This window comes from Bos indicus, chromosome 3 (assembly GCF_029378745.1).
Source record: "Bos indicus isolate NIAB-ARS_2022 breed Sahiwal x Tharparkar chromosome 3, NIAB-ARS_B.indTharparkar_mat_pri_1.0, whole genome shotgun sequence".
Taxonomy (NCBI): domain Eukaryota; kingdom Metazoa; phylum Chordata; class Mammalia; order Artiodactyla; family Bovidae; genus Bos; species Bos indicus.
In genome coordinates, this window is record NC_091762.1 from 35,019,198 (window position 1) to 35,038,180 (window position 18,983).

Genomic DNA, 18,983 nt, shown 5'->3' on the forward strand with positions numbered 1-18,983 from the left:
TAATTTCTCCCCTGAGTCTTCTCTGCAGCAGATCTTGAACTCCTTGCCATTGAGGACACACCTGACCTTGAACTCAGGAAGTGGAGTCAGAGCAGTTCTTCTAAAGGCCAAAGGAGCTTGTCCTAGCCTAGAGGAATTTTGTATTCTAATAGACTTTTTCCAGCTCTAATCACACTAACAATTAAGGAACCTCTGCAAAAGATATGGGAAGAAATTTTTAAAGCAAAAAAAAAAAAAAACACTTTGCCTTTGAATTATAACATTTCAATTTAAATTACTCACTAGACAAGTCTCTGTTTTTAACCGTGGTTTACTGTGTCATTCCACATTTCTCTTCCCTCTGTAAATCACTAAAAAGGCAAGGAAGGGAGGAAGCCACAAAATGCATTAGTATGCAGACGTTTTCTTAAGTTAAAAAGCCCTCAGATGTCACTGAGGTTCAGATTAGCGTTTCGATTTGAAATGCTATTTTTGCAGCACTTCCCAGCAAGTAAGCAGAAAAGTAAGATAAACTGAACCGTTCAAAGGGCAAGAAGAAACTGACCATCAGGGTCTAACTAACCAGGATGTTCTCTCTGCTGCTTTGTGATATGAATCCTACCCAAGAGTCTCTTGGAGCTCAGACTACTGACCCAAGACAAAGGACTTTCCTCTCCACCCCCAAGACTTTTATTTACTGAGCCTACTTTGAGCCTGTCATTGGGTCTAACAATTTATATCTCCTTTAAGCTTCATAACATCTTATGAGAAGTTTGTTCCAATTTTCAGATGAGGAAACCTGTACTTAGAATTGAAGCACCTTACCTAAGGGAAAGGGACAGTGGCAGGATTTGAACCCAGATCTGTCTCTTAAAAAATCCATTCATGCTGTTGAAAAGCTTTAGGATAACCCAAGAGTTAAGTAAGACCAAAAGCCTTAGACCAACAAGATTCCCAAGGTTTCCCTTAGCGTATCTAGAGGCCCCATGCCAGCTAGGGACCTACTCTGACTAGTCCTGTGTATAGAGAGGAGAAATGCTGAAATTGGACAGCTATTTAGAATTTCTCCCTTAATACAGTGAATTATATATGATGTAGAGACCCCCAAATAATCATTTTTGATAGTCTTGCAGAATTTCTACAACAATCTCTTAAAGACAAGGTCAGATCTCTTCAGGTTGAAGACTGAAACTCGCTAAGAAAGGAGAAGTAATAATCAAGGCCAGCCCAGAGGGACATAGGAAGTGGACAGCAGTGACCTAGAGCAGTGCTTCTCAAACTTGGAGAGTGTCAGAATCACATAGGAACCTGATAGAAACACAGGGGCCCACTTCAGCAGGCATGGGTCCCTACAGCCTTTGCTAGCTCTCCAAGAGATTTTGATACACACCAAAGTTTGAGCACTACTACCCAACCAGTAACCTGCAAACTTTAATATGCATGTGAATGAATCACCTGGGGATTTAGTAACTCTGTGTGGGGCCTAAAATTATACATTTTGAACAAGGTTTCTGGTGATCTCAAATAGCAAGGTCTTAAGAAAGACGGTTTTCAAGCATTTTTAAAAAAGTATCATCTCTTTAACAAAATCTTAGGGAAGACCAATATATAATACACCACTCTTCACCTCCTAGGGATCCCCAAGGATCCCCATTCTACTACCCCTCTGGGGCTCAGGAGAAATATTGAATTAAAACCACCATAATACTGGAAAGATGTTCCAAGAATGTAGACTCAGGCCCATGTACATTTTCCTGAAGACCAGAGCTTATGGGCATTAGTACTTTGGGAGTTTTTTTCAAGTAATTATAATTTAGAACTTTCCTCATAATTTATTTTTAATAAGCCAGGTCTGTTTCCCTGTAATCACTGGAAACAGAAACCCTTTAAAATTAATAGGGATTATTCTTATTTCAGAACTGCTGGTGGGGCTCCCCCGGTGCCTCAGCAATAAAGAATCCTCCTGCCAATGCAAGAGATGCAGGTTCAGTCCCTGGGTCGGTAAGATCCCCTGGAGAAGGGAATGGCAATCCACTCCAATATTCTTGTCCAGGAAATCCCATGGACAGAGGAGTCTGGTGGGCTACCTACAGTCCATGGGGTCGCAAAGAGTTGGACATGACTTAGTTATCTAGACAACAACACCAGGTGGGGCAAGAATTAGAAAACATGTGTCTTCTGTGCTCAGAGAAGAAATGGACTGGGAGAGGAAACAGAGAACCGGCAGCAAAGAGAAGCATATGTCCTACTGGTGGCAGGAAGTGTTGGAAGGGAGCTGGCCCAGGCTGGAAGGCTATCCAGTGGGGTTTGCTCAAAGGAAGGCTTCATTTTCTCTTAAATCCTCTGAAGTCAGCCATGTCTGACTATGTGTGTGTGGTGTGTGTGTTTACATGTCCGGTCTGTATTTTGGGTTTTATAATATTCCCTAGGGGTATTCCCAAGGCCTCAAATCAAGCAATCCTCCTAGAAGATGGTGGCAAAGATTCCTCTTGAAGCACCATATGCTACTCACCGGGTCAGCACACACAGCTCTGTGATCATATCTACAGCCCCAAGCCAAGAATAGCCCCCATGGGGCCCCCAGAATAGCCTAGATGGGATCAGTCCTGAGCACATCTGAGTGGCAGTGAGGGTTACCTTTACTCCAGGTGCCCTTTCAGCACCCGTTTACCTCTGCTGGCCACGTCCACCCATGCAAACTGGAAGCAGGCATCTTAGGACTCTGCAGGCCGTTAACAGATTCTAACACCTGACTGCCAGAAGTGTGGTCAGACCAGCAGCATCAGTGTCACCAGCTTCACCTGGACCTTGTTAGAAGTGCAAAGTCTTAGATCTTTCCTACACCTACGAAATCAGAATCTGCTTTAATAAGGCCCCAGGTGATTTCTATGCACAATAAGCTTTGAGAAGCTCTGCTCTAAAGCAGCAGTTCTCAGCCGTGGCTACACCTTACAATCACCTAAGAAGCTTTTCCCCGGTGGCTCAGATGGTAAAGAATCTTCCTGCAATGTAGGAGATCTAGGTTTGATCCCTGGGTCGAGAAGATCTCCAGGAAGATCCTGAGAAGGCAATGACTACCCACTCCAGTAATCTTGCCTGGGAAATCCCATGGACAGAAGAGCCTGGTGGGCTACAGTCCATGGGGTCGCAAAGAGTCGGACATGACTTACTGACTGAAAATCAACAACAAATCGATTAGTTTTAAGCTCTCTGGGTGACACAATGTACAGCAGGGCTAGGAACCACTCTCTCAAGGGAGGCATGAATCAGTTGCTTCTCTGAAGCATGTTTTTATTTTCCTGGAAGACTGAAATAATTTCAGAATCCAGTGGAGTTCCTCTCCACTGGTGGAATCTGAGGGGAGGCAATGTAAGAGGGGAGAAAAAGTTATGCAAGAGGAGAGCAGGGACCCTTTAAACCACAGAAAGAAAGCATTTGCCTCTATAATTGAAGAGTCAGCTTTGATTCGGACTTCATTAAGTCACCCTAAAGAACAACAATGAAGAATGAAGAGGTGGAGCCAAAGCAAAAACAGCACCCAGTTGTGGATGAGACTGGTGATGGAAGTAAAGCCCGATACTGTAAAGAGCAATATTGCATAGGAACCTGGAATGTTAGGTCCATGAATCAAGGTACATTGAAAGTGATCAAACAGGAGATGGCAAGAGTGAACATCGACATTTTAGCAATCAGTGAATTAAAATGGACTGAAATGGGTGAATTTAATCCAGAAGACCATTATATCTACTACTATGGGCAAGAATCCCTTAGAAGAAATGGAGTAGCCATCATAGTCAACAAAAGAGTCTGAAATACAGTATTTGGGTGCAATCTCAAAAACAACAGAAGGATTGCTTTTTGTTTCTGAGGCAAACCATTCAATGCCACAGTAATCCAAGTCTATGCCCCAACCACTAATGCTGAAGAAGCTGAATGGTTTTATGAAGTCCTATAAGGCCTTCTAGAACTGAAGCCTAAAATAGATGTCCTTTTCATTATAGGGGACTGGAATACAAAAGTAGGAAGTCAAGAAATACCTGGAGTAACAGGCAAGTTTGGCCTTGGAGTACAGAATGAAGCAGGGCAAAGGCTAATAGAGTTTTACCAAGAGAACGCACTGGTCATAGCAAACACCTTCTTCCAATAGCACAAAAGAAGACTCTACACATGGACATCTCCAGATGGTCAGTATCTGGATTGATTATATTCTTTGCAACCAAAGATGGAGAAGCACTATACAGTCAGTAAAAACAAGACTGGGAGCTGACTGTGGCTCAGATCATGAACATCTGATTGACAAACTCAGACTTACATTGAAGAAAGTAGGGAAAAACATTAGACCATTTAGACTTAAATAAAGTAGGGAAAACCACTAGACCATTGATTACCTAAATAATCCCTTATGAATATACAGTGGAAGTGGCAAATAGATTCAAGAGATTAGATCTGATAGACAGAATGCCTGAAGAACTATGGACAGAGGTTCATGACATTGTACAGGAGGCAGCGATCAAGACATCTCCAAGAAAAAGAAATGCAAAAAGGCAAAATGGTTGTCTGAGGAGGCCTTACAAATAGCTGAGAAAGGAAGAGAAGTGAAAGGCAAAGGAGAAAAGGAAATATATACCCATTTAAATGCAGAGTTCCAAAGAATAGCAGGGAGAGATAAGAAAGACTTCCTCAGTGATCAATGTAAGGAAATAGAGGAAAACAATAGAATGGGAAAGACTAAAGATCTCTTCAAGAAAATTAGAGATACCAAGTGAACATTTCATGCAAAGATGGGCTCAATAAAGGACAGAAATGGTATGGACCTAACAGAAGCAGAAGATATTAAGAAGCGGTGACAAGAATACATAGAACTATACAAAAAAGATCTTAATGACCCAGATAATCACGATGGTGTGATCACTCACCTAAAGCCAGACATCCTGGAATGCAAAGTCAGGTGGGCCTTAGGAAGCATCACTACGAACAAAGCTAGTGGAGGTGATGGAGTTCCAAATGACCTATTTCAAATCCTAAAAGATGATGCTGTGAAAGTGCTGCACTCAATATGCCAGCAAATTTGGAAAACTCAGCAGTGGCCACAGGACTGAAAAAGGTCAGTTTTCATTCCAATCCCAAATAAAGGAAATGCCAAAGAATGCTCAAACTACTACACAATTGCACTCATCTCACACGCTAGTAAAGTAATGCTCAAAATTCTCCAAGCCAGGCTTCAACAGTACTTGGACGGTGAACTTCCAGATGTTCAAGCTGGATTTAGAAAAGGCAGAGGAACCAGAGATCAAATTACCAACATCTATGGGATCATCAAAAAAGCAAGAGAGTTCCAGAAAAACATCTACTTCTGCTTTATTGACTATGCCAAAGCCTTTGACTGTGTGGATCACAACAAACTGTGGAAAATTCTGAAAGAGATGGGAATACCAGACCACCTGACCTGCCTCCTGAGAAGTCTGTATGCAGGTCAAGAAGCAACAGTTAGAAATGGACATGGAACAGCAGACTGGTTCCAAATCAGGAAGGGAGTACGTCAAGGCTGTATATTGTCAGCCTGCTTATTTAACTTATATGCAGAGTACATCATGAGAACTGCTGGACTGGATGAAGCACAATCTTGAATCAAGATTGCTGGGAGAGATATCAGTAACCTCAGAGATACAGATGACACCACACTTACGGCAGAAAGTGAAGAAGAACTAAAGAGCCTCTTGATGGACGCAAAAAGGAGAGTGAAGAAGTTGGCTTAAAACTCAACATTCAGAAAACTTAAGATCATGGCATCTGGTCCCATCACTTCATGGCAAATAGATGGGGAAACAATGGAAGCAGTTTGAGACTTTATTTTCTTGGGCTCCAAAATCACTGCAGACGGTGACTGCAGCCATGAAATGAAGACACTTGCTCCTTGGAAAAAAAGCTATGGCCAACCTACACTGCATATTAAAATGCAGAGACGTTACTTTGCTGACAAAGGTTCATCTAGTCAAAGCTATGGTTTTTCCAGTAGTCATATATGGATGTGAGAGTTGGACTATAAAGAAAGCTGAGAGCCGAAGAATTGATGCTTTTGTACTGTGGTGTTGGAGAAGACTCTTGAGAGTCCCTTGGACAGCAAGGGAATCCAACCAGTCATTCCTAAGGGAAATCAGTCCTGAATATTCACTGGAAGGACTGATGCTGAAGCTGAAACTGCAATACTTTGGCCACCTGATGTGAAGAAGTGACTCATTTGAAAAGACCCTGATGCTGGGAATGATTGAAGGCTGGAGGAGAAGGGGACGACAGAGGATGAGATGGTTGGATGGCATCAATGACTCAATGGACATGAGTTTGGGTAAGCTGTGGGAGTTGTTGATGAAGAGGGAAGCCTAGCGTGCTGCAGTCCATGGGGTTGCAAAAGGTCAGACATGACTGAGCGACCAAACTGAACTGAACTGAACTGAAAATTTAACAAAAAATTTCTTTCTAGTTTATCCATGAGAAAAATGACTTACCCATTCCAAGTGTACTTCCAGAGCAGGTTACTGTAATAAATAAAAACACAAGCGTTTAAAACAGATTCATTGACGTATTTGAGATACAATTTAAGAAAGAATAATAGGAAGTGAGTGAAGAATGAATAAGAACCAACTTGTGTAATAAGAGAAGGAGACACCTGCTAACACTGTTAACTTGGATAAGTCATTTCACTTTTCTGTGCTTCACTTTGTTAGGTGGCAAGAATAAGAATGCCAACCTCATAGGGTTGTTATAAGTATCAGTCAAGCTAATGCACATTTAGCACCAGCTAAAGCCCTTAGAATAGTGGCTAGCACACTACACTCAAAAAATATTAATCATTGTTATCATTTACAATATCATCCTAATTATAAGATTAAGGCATCACTGATATTGGGGAAAGAAAAACAAAAAACGAAAGCAACAATCTTCCCCCAAATGCATGGTTTTTATCAAGGAGCCAGAGCAAAGATAGATTCCCTAACCTGAGTCTGGACACCCAACCCTTACTAAAGGGCAAAGACTATAGGCTTGAGATGGCACCCCACCAAAGGATATCAGAGTTCCAACTAACAAACCATCAGAGAGAGTGTCTCTCTAAAAGTTAAATTGTGAGTATGAATTAGGAGAAGAAGCAAAGACTTCACTCACTCACTTACTGGCTGTATTATCATAAACACATAAACTCTTATTCATTCTTTTTTTTTTTTTTAACTTAAAATATATAGGGCAACAGTTATATGCAAAGTACTGAGAGTCTAAGAGATTGCCATTTAGCAGAAATTACAGACATTCAACTCACAGAAATATGGTGTGGTGCCAATAATGTGTGCTGTGGAGTTATAAAGGAAAGAGAGAGATGAACTCAGCCTATGAGAACTGGAGAAGACTTCACAGAGGAGGGGGAGTTTGGGCTGGTGGAGTTCCCTTGGTTGGGGGAGGGGCAGAATTCCAGGCAAAGCGAGGAGTGCTGCATTAGCCCAGAAGCACGATGTGGCATAGTATGCATGTGTGGTAAGGGCAGAGGGGTGTGAATGACTCCATAGGACTAGAGAATAGAGTCTTCTCAGTAAGGATGTTGGGGAATGAGCCGAGAACTGTACTGTCCAATAGAGTAGCCACTCACCATATGTAGCTATGAGCACTCCAAATGTGGCTGGTCTAAACTGATATGTGCTGTCTTAAACAAACACACACAAGATTTTGAAGACTTACTATGGAAAAAATACAAATTTTTTACATTGATTCCATGTTGAAAATTAGAATATTGTGGATATATTGGATTAATGAAAATATATGCAAATTAATTTTGCCTATTTCTTTTTATGTTTTTAATGTGGCTACTAGAAAATTTTAAATTTTCAGACTTACATTAAACTTCTGTTAGTACAGGTGTAGAAAGATAGAAGAGGGACAGATTGTAAGGGATGTTAAATGCCATGCTCAGAGGACTGTATTTTATCCTATGGAGCAATGGAAAACTTCTGAGAATTTTGTAGCGTGAAAGAAAGACAGTTGGGTCCGTGTCCTGGAATAATAACTCTAGTGATAGCATGAAGACTGGTAAGAGGGCAGGAGGATAGGACTGGTGTAATAGTATAGGGGAGAGGTAGTGAGACCCTGAAGTACTGAAGTAGCTGTAGGAATGAAGAGAAGAAGTTGGATTTAGAGACCATCATGGAGTGAAAAGAACAGAGCTTGGAGACTATTTAGATATGGAAGGTGAGGGAGAGGGGAAGCTGACGCCAGGGTTTTCAGGCTTGAATACCTGAAACAAGGATGATGGGAGATCAGAAACTGCATGGGATCAGAAGTTCCTTTTGGTCTTGAGGAACTGAAATGCCTGAGGTGTATCTCTAAGTAGAGATAACATGTTTGAATATGGATTTAGAGATCAGAAGAAGAGAAGGGTTATAGATAGAGATTTGGGAGCCTTTGAATCTCAGTTTTCTCATTTATAAATTGGAGAAAATAAAATCTGTTGAACCTGCCTTATAGAGTTATTTGAGCATTCAGTGAAATATTGAACGTGAAAACACTTGGTAAATTTTGAAGCATTATGCAAATACAATGAAGTATCATTATTGACCTGTAGGCTCTGCTTCCTCAGAGCTCATCTTCAACCCAACAACCTACTCCTGTCCCTTCTCATAGGGCCATGCTTTGGGCCAGCTTGTCCTCTGGACAAGATAATGAGAAAGCAAGGAATCAGAGCATGACAGCCAAGGATAGTGAGAACACCCCCGAAGAGGAACTGGCCTTGTTCCATCACCAGGAGCCGTCTTGAACCTTCTTGTCACCTACACATAACTGGAAATTTTAGATTCTGGTTACTAGTAAAGCTTTCTAAGCCAACATTTATTACTCTTCCTGCATTCCCCTGCAGAGTTATAGGACCTCATCATCTTTTTATTTTATAAATATATGAAAAAAATATGACAATGCCCTGGGCAAGGTAGCAGAAGGTGCTGGAATACAGAGCAGGAGAATTGCTCGTCTTTTTCCATCAGCTCTGTTGAAATGGCAGTTGCTGACAGTCATGTTTTGTGATCACAGACTGTCTGCCCACTCGTACTTCCAAACCTAGCTTATGATTTATAAATTTGTTTTTCTCTGATCCTCCAACTCTCCCTCAATCATAGGTCTGAATCTGTGCAAATAAAGGTTCAAGTCTCTTAATTTCAAATATTCCATGTTGTCTGTCATTACCTCTAACCATGAATAAAACCTATCTTCAAATCTCAAAGCAGAAAATTGTTTTAAATCCATTTTACTGTTTAAGCAAGCATCTGTTCCTTTTTCTGATGAGAGGGAGAGGGATGAAAGGAGTACCTCCAAATCAAATTATAACAAAGCATCACAATTCCAAAGGAGCTTGGGGTCCCCTGTTGCCAGAATCTGCCTATAGGATGTAGAAATGTCATGCCCTTTTTGATCTTCCTACATAGCAAAGTGTGATTGCTCTTAGCCTTCATTCACAGATTGAGTCAAGGGTTAGTTTTAAATAAAGGGTCATAACTTTCTCTACCTGAATATATTTTTTTTGGACAGAAAGTAAGCTTCAGTCCCGTCTCAGCAACTGGTGACACCATCACGGTATACACATCCCCGCAGGGTATCTCGGTAACATCACAGAAACTGAGGCCAGCGCTTGGGGCACATGTGAAAATGCCTTTGGAACCATAGAGGTCGGTGCTGTAATTGGCAGAGCCCCTGGAGGCCTGCCAGTGGATCCGGATGCCATTAGGGCCCAGCCTGTATAATTTCACCCCTAAAGGGCAGCAGGCACCTGAAGGATAAAACAAACACATCACTATTCCACCACCACCACAAACCTAGCCTCTGCTACTATGGGAAACAGCGTAAGTGTCCTGCTCTAAATGACAACCGATTAGAGCAAGATTTGAGGGGGTATCAAGTTCCTTCTGTCCTGGGCCACATGATTAGAGATCCATGTGTGAGGGTGAGGTGGGGCATGAGTTTTCAATAGAGAGCAATGGTGAGTCCAAGTACTTGGCAGATATGAAGGGTATATGACTCAAACTGTATGAGTCAAATACACAGAATCCTTGTCAAGATCCTTCATAACATCCTACCCATACTACCCATAATATGATTTTTATTGTTGTTTAGTCACTAAGTCATGTTTGACTCTTTGCAACCCCATGGACTGTAGCGCACCAGGCTCATCTCTCCATGGGATTTTCCAAGCAAGAATACTGGAGTGGGTTGCCATTTCCTGCTCCAGGGGATCTTCCCAACCTGGGGATTGATTTGTGTCACCTGCAACTCTCTTGCATTGCAGGCAGATTCTTTATCACTGAGCCACTGGGAAAGCCCATAATGATTTTAGTGGGATTCAATTTAGATATAATTAACTGCATTCAGCTTTAGTTGAAAAGACCTAAATTTTGCTGAGCTGAGTAACATGATTCTTGTCGCTAGTCCACACTTCATCTGTGCTGACTGGGTACTTTCCCTTTTTCCTTTACTGAATACCTTGAGCAGGCCACACATTGGGTGTCAAATGGTGGATTCCTCAGTAAACAAAATAAAGATGTTATTGTATAATAAGTATTACAGATAATTAGGTTCCTTTGATTCATTCTTTAAAAAAAAAAAAGGTTTTTTTAGGTGTGAGGGTAAGCAGTGGACCGTATTTCCAGAACTAGATATCAAGGTGAGAACTTAGGCAGCAACTCTAATGAAAGAAATTATAAAGCAGATTACATATGTGTTCTGGGCTTCCCTGGTGGCTCAGATAGTAAACAATCTGCCTGCAATGCAGAAGATCTGGATTCAATCCCTGGGTTGGGATAATCCCCTGGAAAAGGGAATGGTTACCCCTCCAGTATTCTTGCCTGGTGAATTCCATGGACAGAGGAGCCTGGCAGGCTACAGTCCATGGGGTTGCAAAGAATTGGATACAACTGAAGTGACCACTCCAGTATTCTTCCCTGGAGAATCCCATGGACAGATAAGCCTGGCAGGCTACAGTCCTTGGGGTCACAAACAATCGGTCATGACTGCTGCTGCTGCTGCTGAGTCGCTTTAGTCGTGTCTGATTCTGTGCGACCCCATAGACGGCAGCCCACCAGGCTCCCCCGTCCTTGGGATTTTCCGGGCAAGAATACTGGAGTGGGGTGCCATTGCCTTCTCCATGGACATGACTGAGTGACTAATAAATGCACACAAAGCAACTTAGTACATAGCATGCAGCAGGTTTTAAATGCTTTCACACCATAATCATTCCTATTTCTCTTACCAAGGAGGAAATAGAATCAAGGAATAAGATAAGGCAGGACAGTTTAAGAAGCCATATCTTTAGACTCCTAAGTTGAAGACTCACTCTACTACCTTTGGGATGCCAAAATTTCATTTTTTAATTAATTTATTTCTTTTTTTTTTGTTGAAAGACTTATGGGATCTTAGTTCCCCAACCAAGGATCAAACCTGAGCCCCTTGTAGTGGAAGCATAAAGTCTTAACCACTGGACATCCAGGGAAGTCCTATGAAAATTACATCTCAACTCTCCCACCTCATGCCTCAGAACAGATGCAGCTAACTGGTTGCAGTACTCACGCTCCCATTAAGCCTGAGAGGCATCCCATTAATCTTGAGAGTTTTTTTTTTTTTCCTGAAACAGCGCTCTAAACAGCCACTGTAGTGGACTAGAATCATACCAGTGAAATCTTATTTGTTAACCCTGTACCACTCCTTACTTCTCCCTCCATTCTCTAATTGGTCTTTGTGAAGAACAAAATGCAATACTTGCTCTTGAAGCCTGTTAAAATAAGATACCATAGGAGAAGCTGGAGTGGTTTAGAAGAGAGAGGTAGTAGCACAATAATATTGAGAAACAAAAAATTCAAGCCAAATAGAATATGTGATCTAAATGCTTTCTGAAAACTCTGCCTGACTGAGTTACTCTGTGCTGCACGTAGCTCGATCATATAAAAACCAAGCCTTCTTTCAGAGAAAGTCCACTTGAACCTTGTTATCAGGGAGTTCATTCACCAACTACCAAAAGGGTTTCCCAGGTGGTGCTAGTGGTAAAGAACCTATCCATCAATGCAGGAGACAAGAGACACGGATTTGATCCCTGGGTTGGGAAGATCCCTGGAGGAAATGGCAACCCACTCCAGGATTATTGCCTGGATAATCCCATGGAAAGAGGAGCCTGGTGGGATACAGGGCTACAGTCCCATGGACAGAGAAACCTGGCAGGCTATAGTCCAGGGTGTCGCAAAGGGTCAGGCACAACTGAAGTGACTTAGCATGCACCAACAAAAGCCTCCGAAGCTTTGAGGTTCTGAATCAAGAGGAAAATTGCAAACATTTTAGAAAGTAATCTGAATTTATCATGCAAGCGTGGTGGAGATGCAGCATGCTTTTAAATGAGATGGAAGGGCTTATGTCTGGATCTATAATAGTCAAGGTCCTTGTTGATACTCTAGAACTAGAGTCTAGATTTCACTTACTAGAGGAGTAACTTTGGTAGGCGCAGTCCGCAGTCAACCCAGTGGCACTAACTGCTTTTACTGCCACTGTGTAATTGATGCCGCATGTGATGCATCCCAGGAGGCAGTGGTTTTGATGGGTGTGACACTTTGACTGTCCTGTGTGTGACTGCAGAACCGTCACATAGGTTAGGGCCCCAGTCCCAATAGTCCAGCTCACGTTGATTACTGACTGAGTGACCTGAGTTACCGTCAGACTGGCTGAGCAGCACGGCGCTCAAATGGGGAAAAAGAAAAAATTGGGAATTTATTTCCACTAAGGGTTATTTGTGAAAAACAACCAAGCATGGTATTCTGTCTGTCTTTCAGTCAGTATCCTAGATTTCTCAAACCTTTAACTGTTAGTCAAAATATCCTTAATAACTATAAATGGAACATACTTTTAAAAATTGTGAATCACTGTATTGTGACTTATATGACATTGAACATCAACTATACTGCAATAAAAATTTTTTAAAAACTTTAAAAATGTCCTTTTGTTAAGCAAAATCTCATTCTCTCTGATACATTATTTAACATCACTGTATATAGCAAGTACTTTCCCCGAGAACGAAGTTCACTAACTGGCTGTGGGTAATTAATGTGAGGTTCTCCCCAACTTTTTTCAGTATAAGAAAGAAATCCTTTGTTGTTCTTCAGCTTTAATGATTCCAGTTGCAAATTTCAATGCAATGGTTGCATTTACCTCTTCTCCTAATACGTATTATCACATTTGCAATAAAATGTGTTTTGCCTTTCTCATGCATTTCATAGTACATAGTTGATCAGTCAGTTCAGTCGCTCAGTTGCATCCAACTCTTTGCAACCCCAAGGACTTCAGTACACCAGGCCTCCCTGTTCATCACCAACTCCTGGACCTTGCTCAAACTCATGTCCATCGAGTTGGTGATGCTATCTGACCATTTCATCCTCTGTTGTCCCCTTCTCCTCCTGCTCTCAATCTTTCCCAGCATTAGGGTCTTTTTCAATGAGTCAGTTCTTTGCGTCAGGTGGCCAAAGTATTGCAGTTTCAGCTTCAGCATCAGTCCTTCCAATGAATATTCAGGACTGATTTCCTTTAGGATTGACTGGTTTGATTTCCTGGCAGTCCAAGGGACTCTCAAGAGTCTCTCCAATACCATAGTTCAAAAGCATCAATTCTTCTGCACTCAGCTTTCTTTATAAGCCAACTCTCACATCCATACATGACTACTGGAAAAATCATAGCTTTGACTAGACAGACCTTTGTTGGCAAAGTAATGTTTCTGCTTTTTAATATGCTGTCTAGGTTGGTCATAGCTCTTCTTCCAAGGAACAAGAGTCTTCTAATTTCATGCCTGCAGTCACCATCTGCAGTGATTTTGGAGCCCCCCTAAATAAAGTCTGTCACTGTTTCCATCCCATCTATTTGCCATGAAGTGAAGGGACCGGATGCCATGGTCTTAGTTTTATGAATATTGAGTTTTAAGCCAACTTTTTCACTCTCCTCTTTCACTTCCATCAAGAGGCTCTTTAGTCCTTCGCTTTCTGCCATAAGGGTGGTGTCATCTGCGTATATGAGGTAATTGATATTTCTCCCGGCAATCTTGATTCCAGACTGTGCTTCATCCAGCCCGGCATTTTGTGTGATGTACTCTGCATATAAGCTAAAAAAGCAGAGTGGCAATATACAGCCTTGACATACTCCTTTTCCGATTTGTAACCCAGTCTATTGTTCCATGTCCATTTCTAACTGTTGCTTCTTGACCTGCATACAGATTTCTCAGGAGGCAGGTCAGGTAGTCTGGTATTTCCTATCTCTTGAAGAATTTTCCACAGTTTGTTGTGATTCACACATATTCAAAGGCTTTGGCATAGTCAATAAAGCAGAAGTAGATGTTTTTCTGGAACTCTCTTGCTTTTTTGATGATCCAACAGATGTTGGCAATTTGATCTCTGGTTCCTCTGCCTTTTCTAAATCCAGCTTGAACATCTGGAAATTCTCAGTTCACGTACTGTTAAAGCCTGGCTTGGAGAATTTTGAGCATTATTTTGCTAGCATGTGAGATGAGTGCGATTGTGTGGTAGTTTGAACATTCTTTGGCATTTCCTTTCTTTGGGATTGGAATGAAAACTAACCTTTTCCAGTCCCGTTGAATCTCAGTCACTGCTGAGATTTCCAAATTTGCTGGCATATTGAGTGCAGCACTTTCACAGCATCATCATGAGCATCTGTAATTCCATCACTTCCACTAGCTTTGTTCATAGTGATGCTTCCTAAGGCTCAATTGACTTCACATTGCAGGAAGTCTGGCTCTAGGTGAATGATCACATGATTGCGGTTATCTGGGTCTTGAAGATCTTTTTTGTACAGTTCTTCTGTGTATTCTTGCCACCTCTTCTTAGTATCTTCTGCTTCTGTTAGGTCCATACCATTTCTGTCCTTTATTGTGCCCATCTTTGCATGAAATGTTCCCTTGGTATCTCTAATTTTCTTGAAGAGATTTCTAGTCTTTCCCATTCTATTGTTTTCCTCTGTTTCCTTGCATTGATCACTGAGGAAGTCTTTCTTCTCTCTCCTTGCTATTCTTTGGAACTCTGCATTCAAATGGGCATATATTTCCTTTTCTCCTTTGCCTTTCACTTCTCTTTTCTCAGCTATTTGTAAGGCCTCCTCAGACAACCATTTTGCCTTTTTGCATTGTGATATAAAACATATCATAGTTGATATAAAACCTTATAACATGGTTTATATAAAAGCTTAAAATATTCTTAGCCACCTAAGAGTACCACAATCAATTCTCAACTCTTCAAAGATCCATTATACAGCATATAGGATATCTGGAACCTTCCTGCATATTTGGCATTGTCCCTATTGGCCTTTTATGTTTCAACTTATCTGCTCCAAAGTGCCATCTATCGTTATATATAAGAGAAAATAAGACCCAAAGGCTTTAAGTAATTTGCTATATTTCATTCACTCAAATGTTATCAAGTAATAACAGCTTTCTTTTATCCAGCTCCTACCATGCAAGCAGGCACTATGCTAAGTGCTTTGCAGCATAAAAAATGTAATATTCACAACCACCCATTGAAGCCATTATCCTCTTCTACCAATTAGGAAACTGAAACTCAGAAAACCTTTTTAAGAGAAAGATTTGAAAGGCTGAACCAAAGAAATAAATGATAAGCCAGCTCATTTGGTCACTTGTTAGATGCTTTGGTAGATTGTGTCATGGGGGAATATGAAGTCAAAGAAATGTTTTTGCAGAGTCAGTGGATTCCTCCTTTGATGTTGGTGTATGAATATATTAGAGCCTTCAGATGATATTTATATGGAACCTGTGTTGAAAGTTTCCTAAGACTGGGGCTCTTTGAAAGGCTTCTCTGAGATTAATGTATTTCTACCACACTTAGGGTAAATCAAGTGATAAAGTTCATATCCTAAAACAATTCCTAACGACCCCACTGGAACTAAGGTTCAAGTTGCAGTTGCTACATACCATTTCTTTCTTTCTTTTTTTAAATTATTTTTTATTGGAGTATAGTTGTTTTACAATGTTATGTTAGTTTCTACTCTTCTGCAAAGTGGATCAGCCATAGATATACACATATCCCCTCCATTTTGGACTTCCTTCCCATTCAGGTTCCCACAGTGCATTAAGTAGAGTTCCCTGACCTACACAGGAGGTTCTCATTAGTTGTCTATTTTATACTTAGTATCAGTAGTATATATGTCAGTCCCAATCTCCCAATTCCTCTCACTCATTTCCCCTTTCCCCCTTGGTATCTATACATTTTTTCTCTACGTCTGTGTCTCTGTTTGGGCTTTGCAAATAAGATCATTATACTATTTTTCTAGATTCCTCATGTAAATAATATTATACAATATTTACTTTTTTCTTTCTGACTTCGCTCTGTATGAACCCTCTAGGTCCATCCATGCCTCTTCAAATGACCCAATTTCATTTCTTTTTCTGGCTGACTAATATTCCATTGCATTCCATTGTATGTAGTTACATACCTGTCTCTAGAGGCACACTGTAGCTGGGCAGGCTCCGTCCTGCGGGTGTTTCAGCCACAGCAGTGACAGAGAACACTGAGCCACAGGGCAAGCCCCCCAGGATGCAGGACTCTCCGGTGCTGCTGCACTGGTGCAGCCCTTTCTCTCCCTGGGCAGTCACCGTGTAAGTGGCCTCATCATTAGTGGATTGCCAGCGCACATTAATCATGGAAAAGTCATCCTTTGAAATGTTTTTGATTTCAGGACTGCAAGGAGCTAAGAGATTTTAGATTAGGAACTGAAACAGAGTCAAGAAATATCACACGTGGCATTTGGTCTAAAACTTGTTTTCTCCCCTAAATGAGATGATTACTTTCAACCATACCTTGTGCTCAGGCCAAATTCCTAGGGCCTTTGTGTGGAAACCTTGCTGACATTGACAGATGGTATTAGATTCCCATAGTGTTGGGCTAACTGGAAAATGTTAAGGAGCCATTTGAACTCCAAAAGCAAAAGTAATTAAGACAAACATTTGCACCTTCATGGTGTGACTATAGGCAGGTGCCCCAAGGCTGCTGCTGCTGCTGCTAAGTTGCTTCAGTCGTGTCCAATTCTGTGCGATCCCATAGACGGCAGCCCACCAGGCTCCTCCGCCCATGGGATTTTCCAGGCAAGAGTACTAGAGTGGGTTGCCATTGCCTTCTCCGGCCCCAAAGTTAGGAGGATGTGAATGGCTGAGGTAATCACCAGCCAATCCTTCCACTCTCCCCAGGGTTTCCTGTTTCTTGCTGTCCTCTTTCCCTCTTCCACCTTCTCTTCTGCCTCTCCTTAGTAAGAGGGGCTCTCAGGATCCCTACCAAGAGTCATTAGTGGCAGTTAACCTTTTTACCATACTTGCTGAATGCCTTTCCTGAGGGACATAGAGGTGAGCCATCCAGACATCGGTGAACAAAATCCTTGTTGTATCATACCTGTGGTTATGAATTGGGAAGTACATGATGTATTGCTGCCCCGGACTTCGCTGAAGGAATATACCGTGATGTTGTACTTGGTGTCACACTCTAGAGCAGAAAGCGTGCAAGCTGGAGCCGTGTCATTACACTCAACCACATTGAACCCATCCACAGCCTTTGTTTCATAAAGTTCGGCACCTCGGACGGGAGACCAGACAATCTCGACTCTGTCACTGGACACCAGCACAGGGTTAATGTCACTAGGACAACAGGGAGCTGCAAGCAGGAGTAGAGAGAAGGACGTCAGTACAGGAGCCATGCTGTCAGAGGGGCATTGAGTCCCGGCGTCTCCGTGCCCAGGAGTCTCTGCAGTCACTGTAAGAGTCTCCTACAGGTCTGCCCAACAGTGATCCTGGCCTGACACCCACTACATAGAGGATAGCTTCTCTCTGCATGACATTCAAGGTTATAATAAGCGCTACCCTGTCGACACATCCAGCTGCTCCCCACACCCCCTGCCTCACCTGACTCCTTAATTCTCCACCCAACGTGCATGTTTTTTCCCATGTTTCAGAGACTGTGTCCCTTCTACTGGAATGTGGGACCCTTCTCCTGACAAAATCATATTTAGTCTAACTTCTAGATCCTATCAGTCTTTCCAGACTCTAAACTAGATAAAACTCAGGGGTGGAGGAGAGGAGGAAGCCTTGCATTAGTACATTTTAGAAGAGCCCTACATTACCTCATGGACAAATTGTGACAAATGTCTAACTCATATGGGGTTTCTCTGGAATGCTCTTGCTCCACCAACATTCCATTCATCCTTAAAGATCTAGTTCAAAACCACTCCCTCTGGAAGGCCCTTGAGACCTTATTGATGGCCTCTGACTCCAAATTCCAAAGGCACCAATTATTTGATTCCCTCATCTGGATAAAAATGTATGTAATCCAGCTATAATTGTTATTTATATAGTTGTATTACTGTATTCTTATTTGTACATATAGTTAATTTTAAGTCTCTCACTCCATTCATTCTTTAAAAATCGAGCATCTCCCATATGCCAGTCACACTATGATATGCATTCAGGATGAAAAGATGAATGAGATATAATCCCTGCCCTGTAGAAGGCCCAAGTCTAGTGCAGGAGAATAATAGTAACAGCAATAAAGCTGCTAATAAAAATATTTGCACTGTACTTTTCTTATGTATAAAGACCCTTTCACATTCATGTACTCCTGATTATTTGTCCCATTTTGCAGTCGTGGATACTAAGGGACTTAACAAGGTAGACATCATTATTTCCACTTTACAAATGAGTTAGTGGTCAAGTTAGGACTCAAGCCCAGGTGTCCTACTCCAGAACTCTCTACACCATGAGGCATCTTTGCCATTGCACCTCTGTCTTCTGGGCTTAGAGAAAGAGTGAACTCTGAGACCTAAGGTTTGCCTCCCCTTCAGCATCCAGAACAGGGATGAACAATGAGTAGATCTGGATGGAGGGTTCAATTTTTCAGAGCAAGCTTGAATAGCAACAATCTTTCCTTTCTTCTTACTCCTAAACC

General features: G+C 41.7%; 1 protein-coding gene across 1 annotated transcript in view; it reads right to left on the minus strand.

The window, feature by feature from the left end:
• Positions 1-282: 282 nt before the first annotated feature.
• Positions 283-18,983, minus strand: part of FNDC7 (fibronectin type III domain containing 7) — a 32,109-nt gene continuing 13,408 nt past the window's right edge. Inside the window, exons 7-12 of the mRNA XM_070785990.1 lie at positions 17,439-17,696; positions 16,489-16,743; positions 12,468-12,722; positions 9,515-9,775; positions 6,483-6,512; positions 283-350 (exon numbers count right to left, since the gene is read on the minus strand). Coding sequence (XP_070642091.1) covers positions 319-350; positions 6,483-6,512; positions 9,515-9,775; positions 12,468-12,722; positions 16,489-16,743; positions 17,439-17,696 — 1,091 coding nt within the window. The 3' untranslated portion in view covers positions 283-318. The remainder of the gene's footprint in view (positions 351-6,482; positions 6,513-9,514; positions 9,776-12,467; positions 12,723-16,488; positions 16,744-17,438; positions 17,697-18,983) is intronic.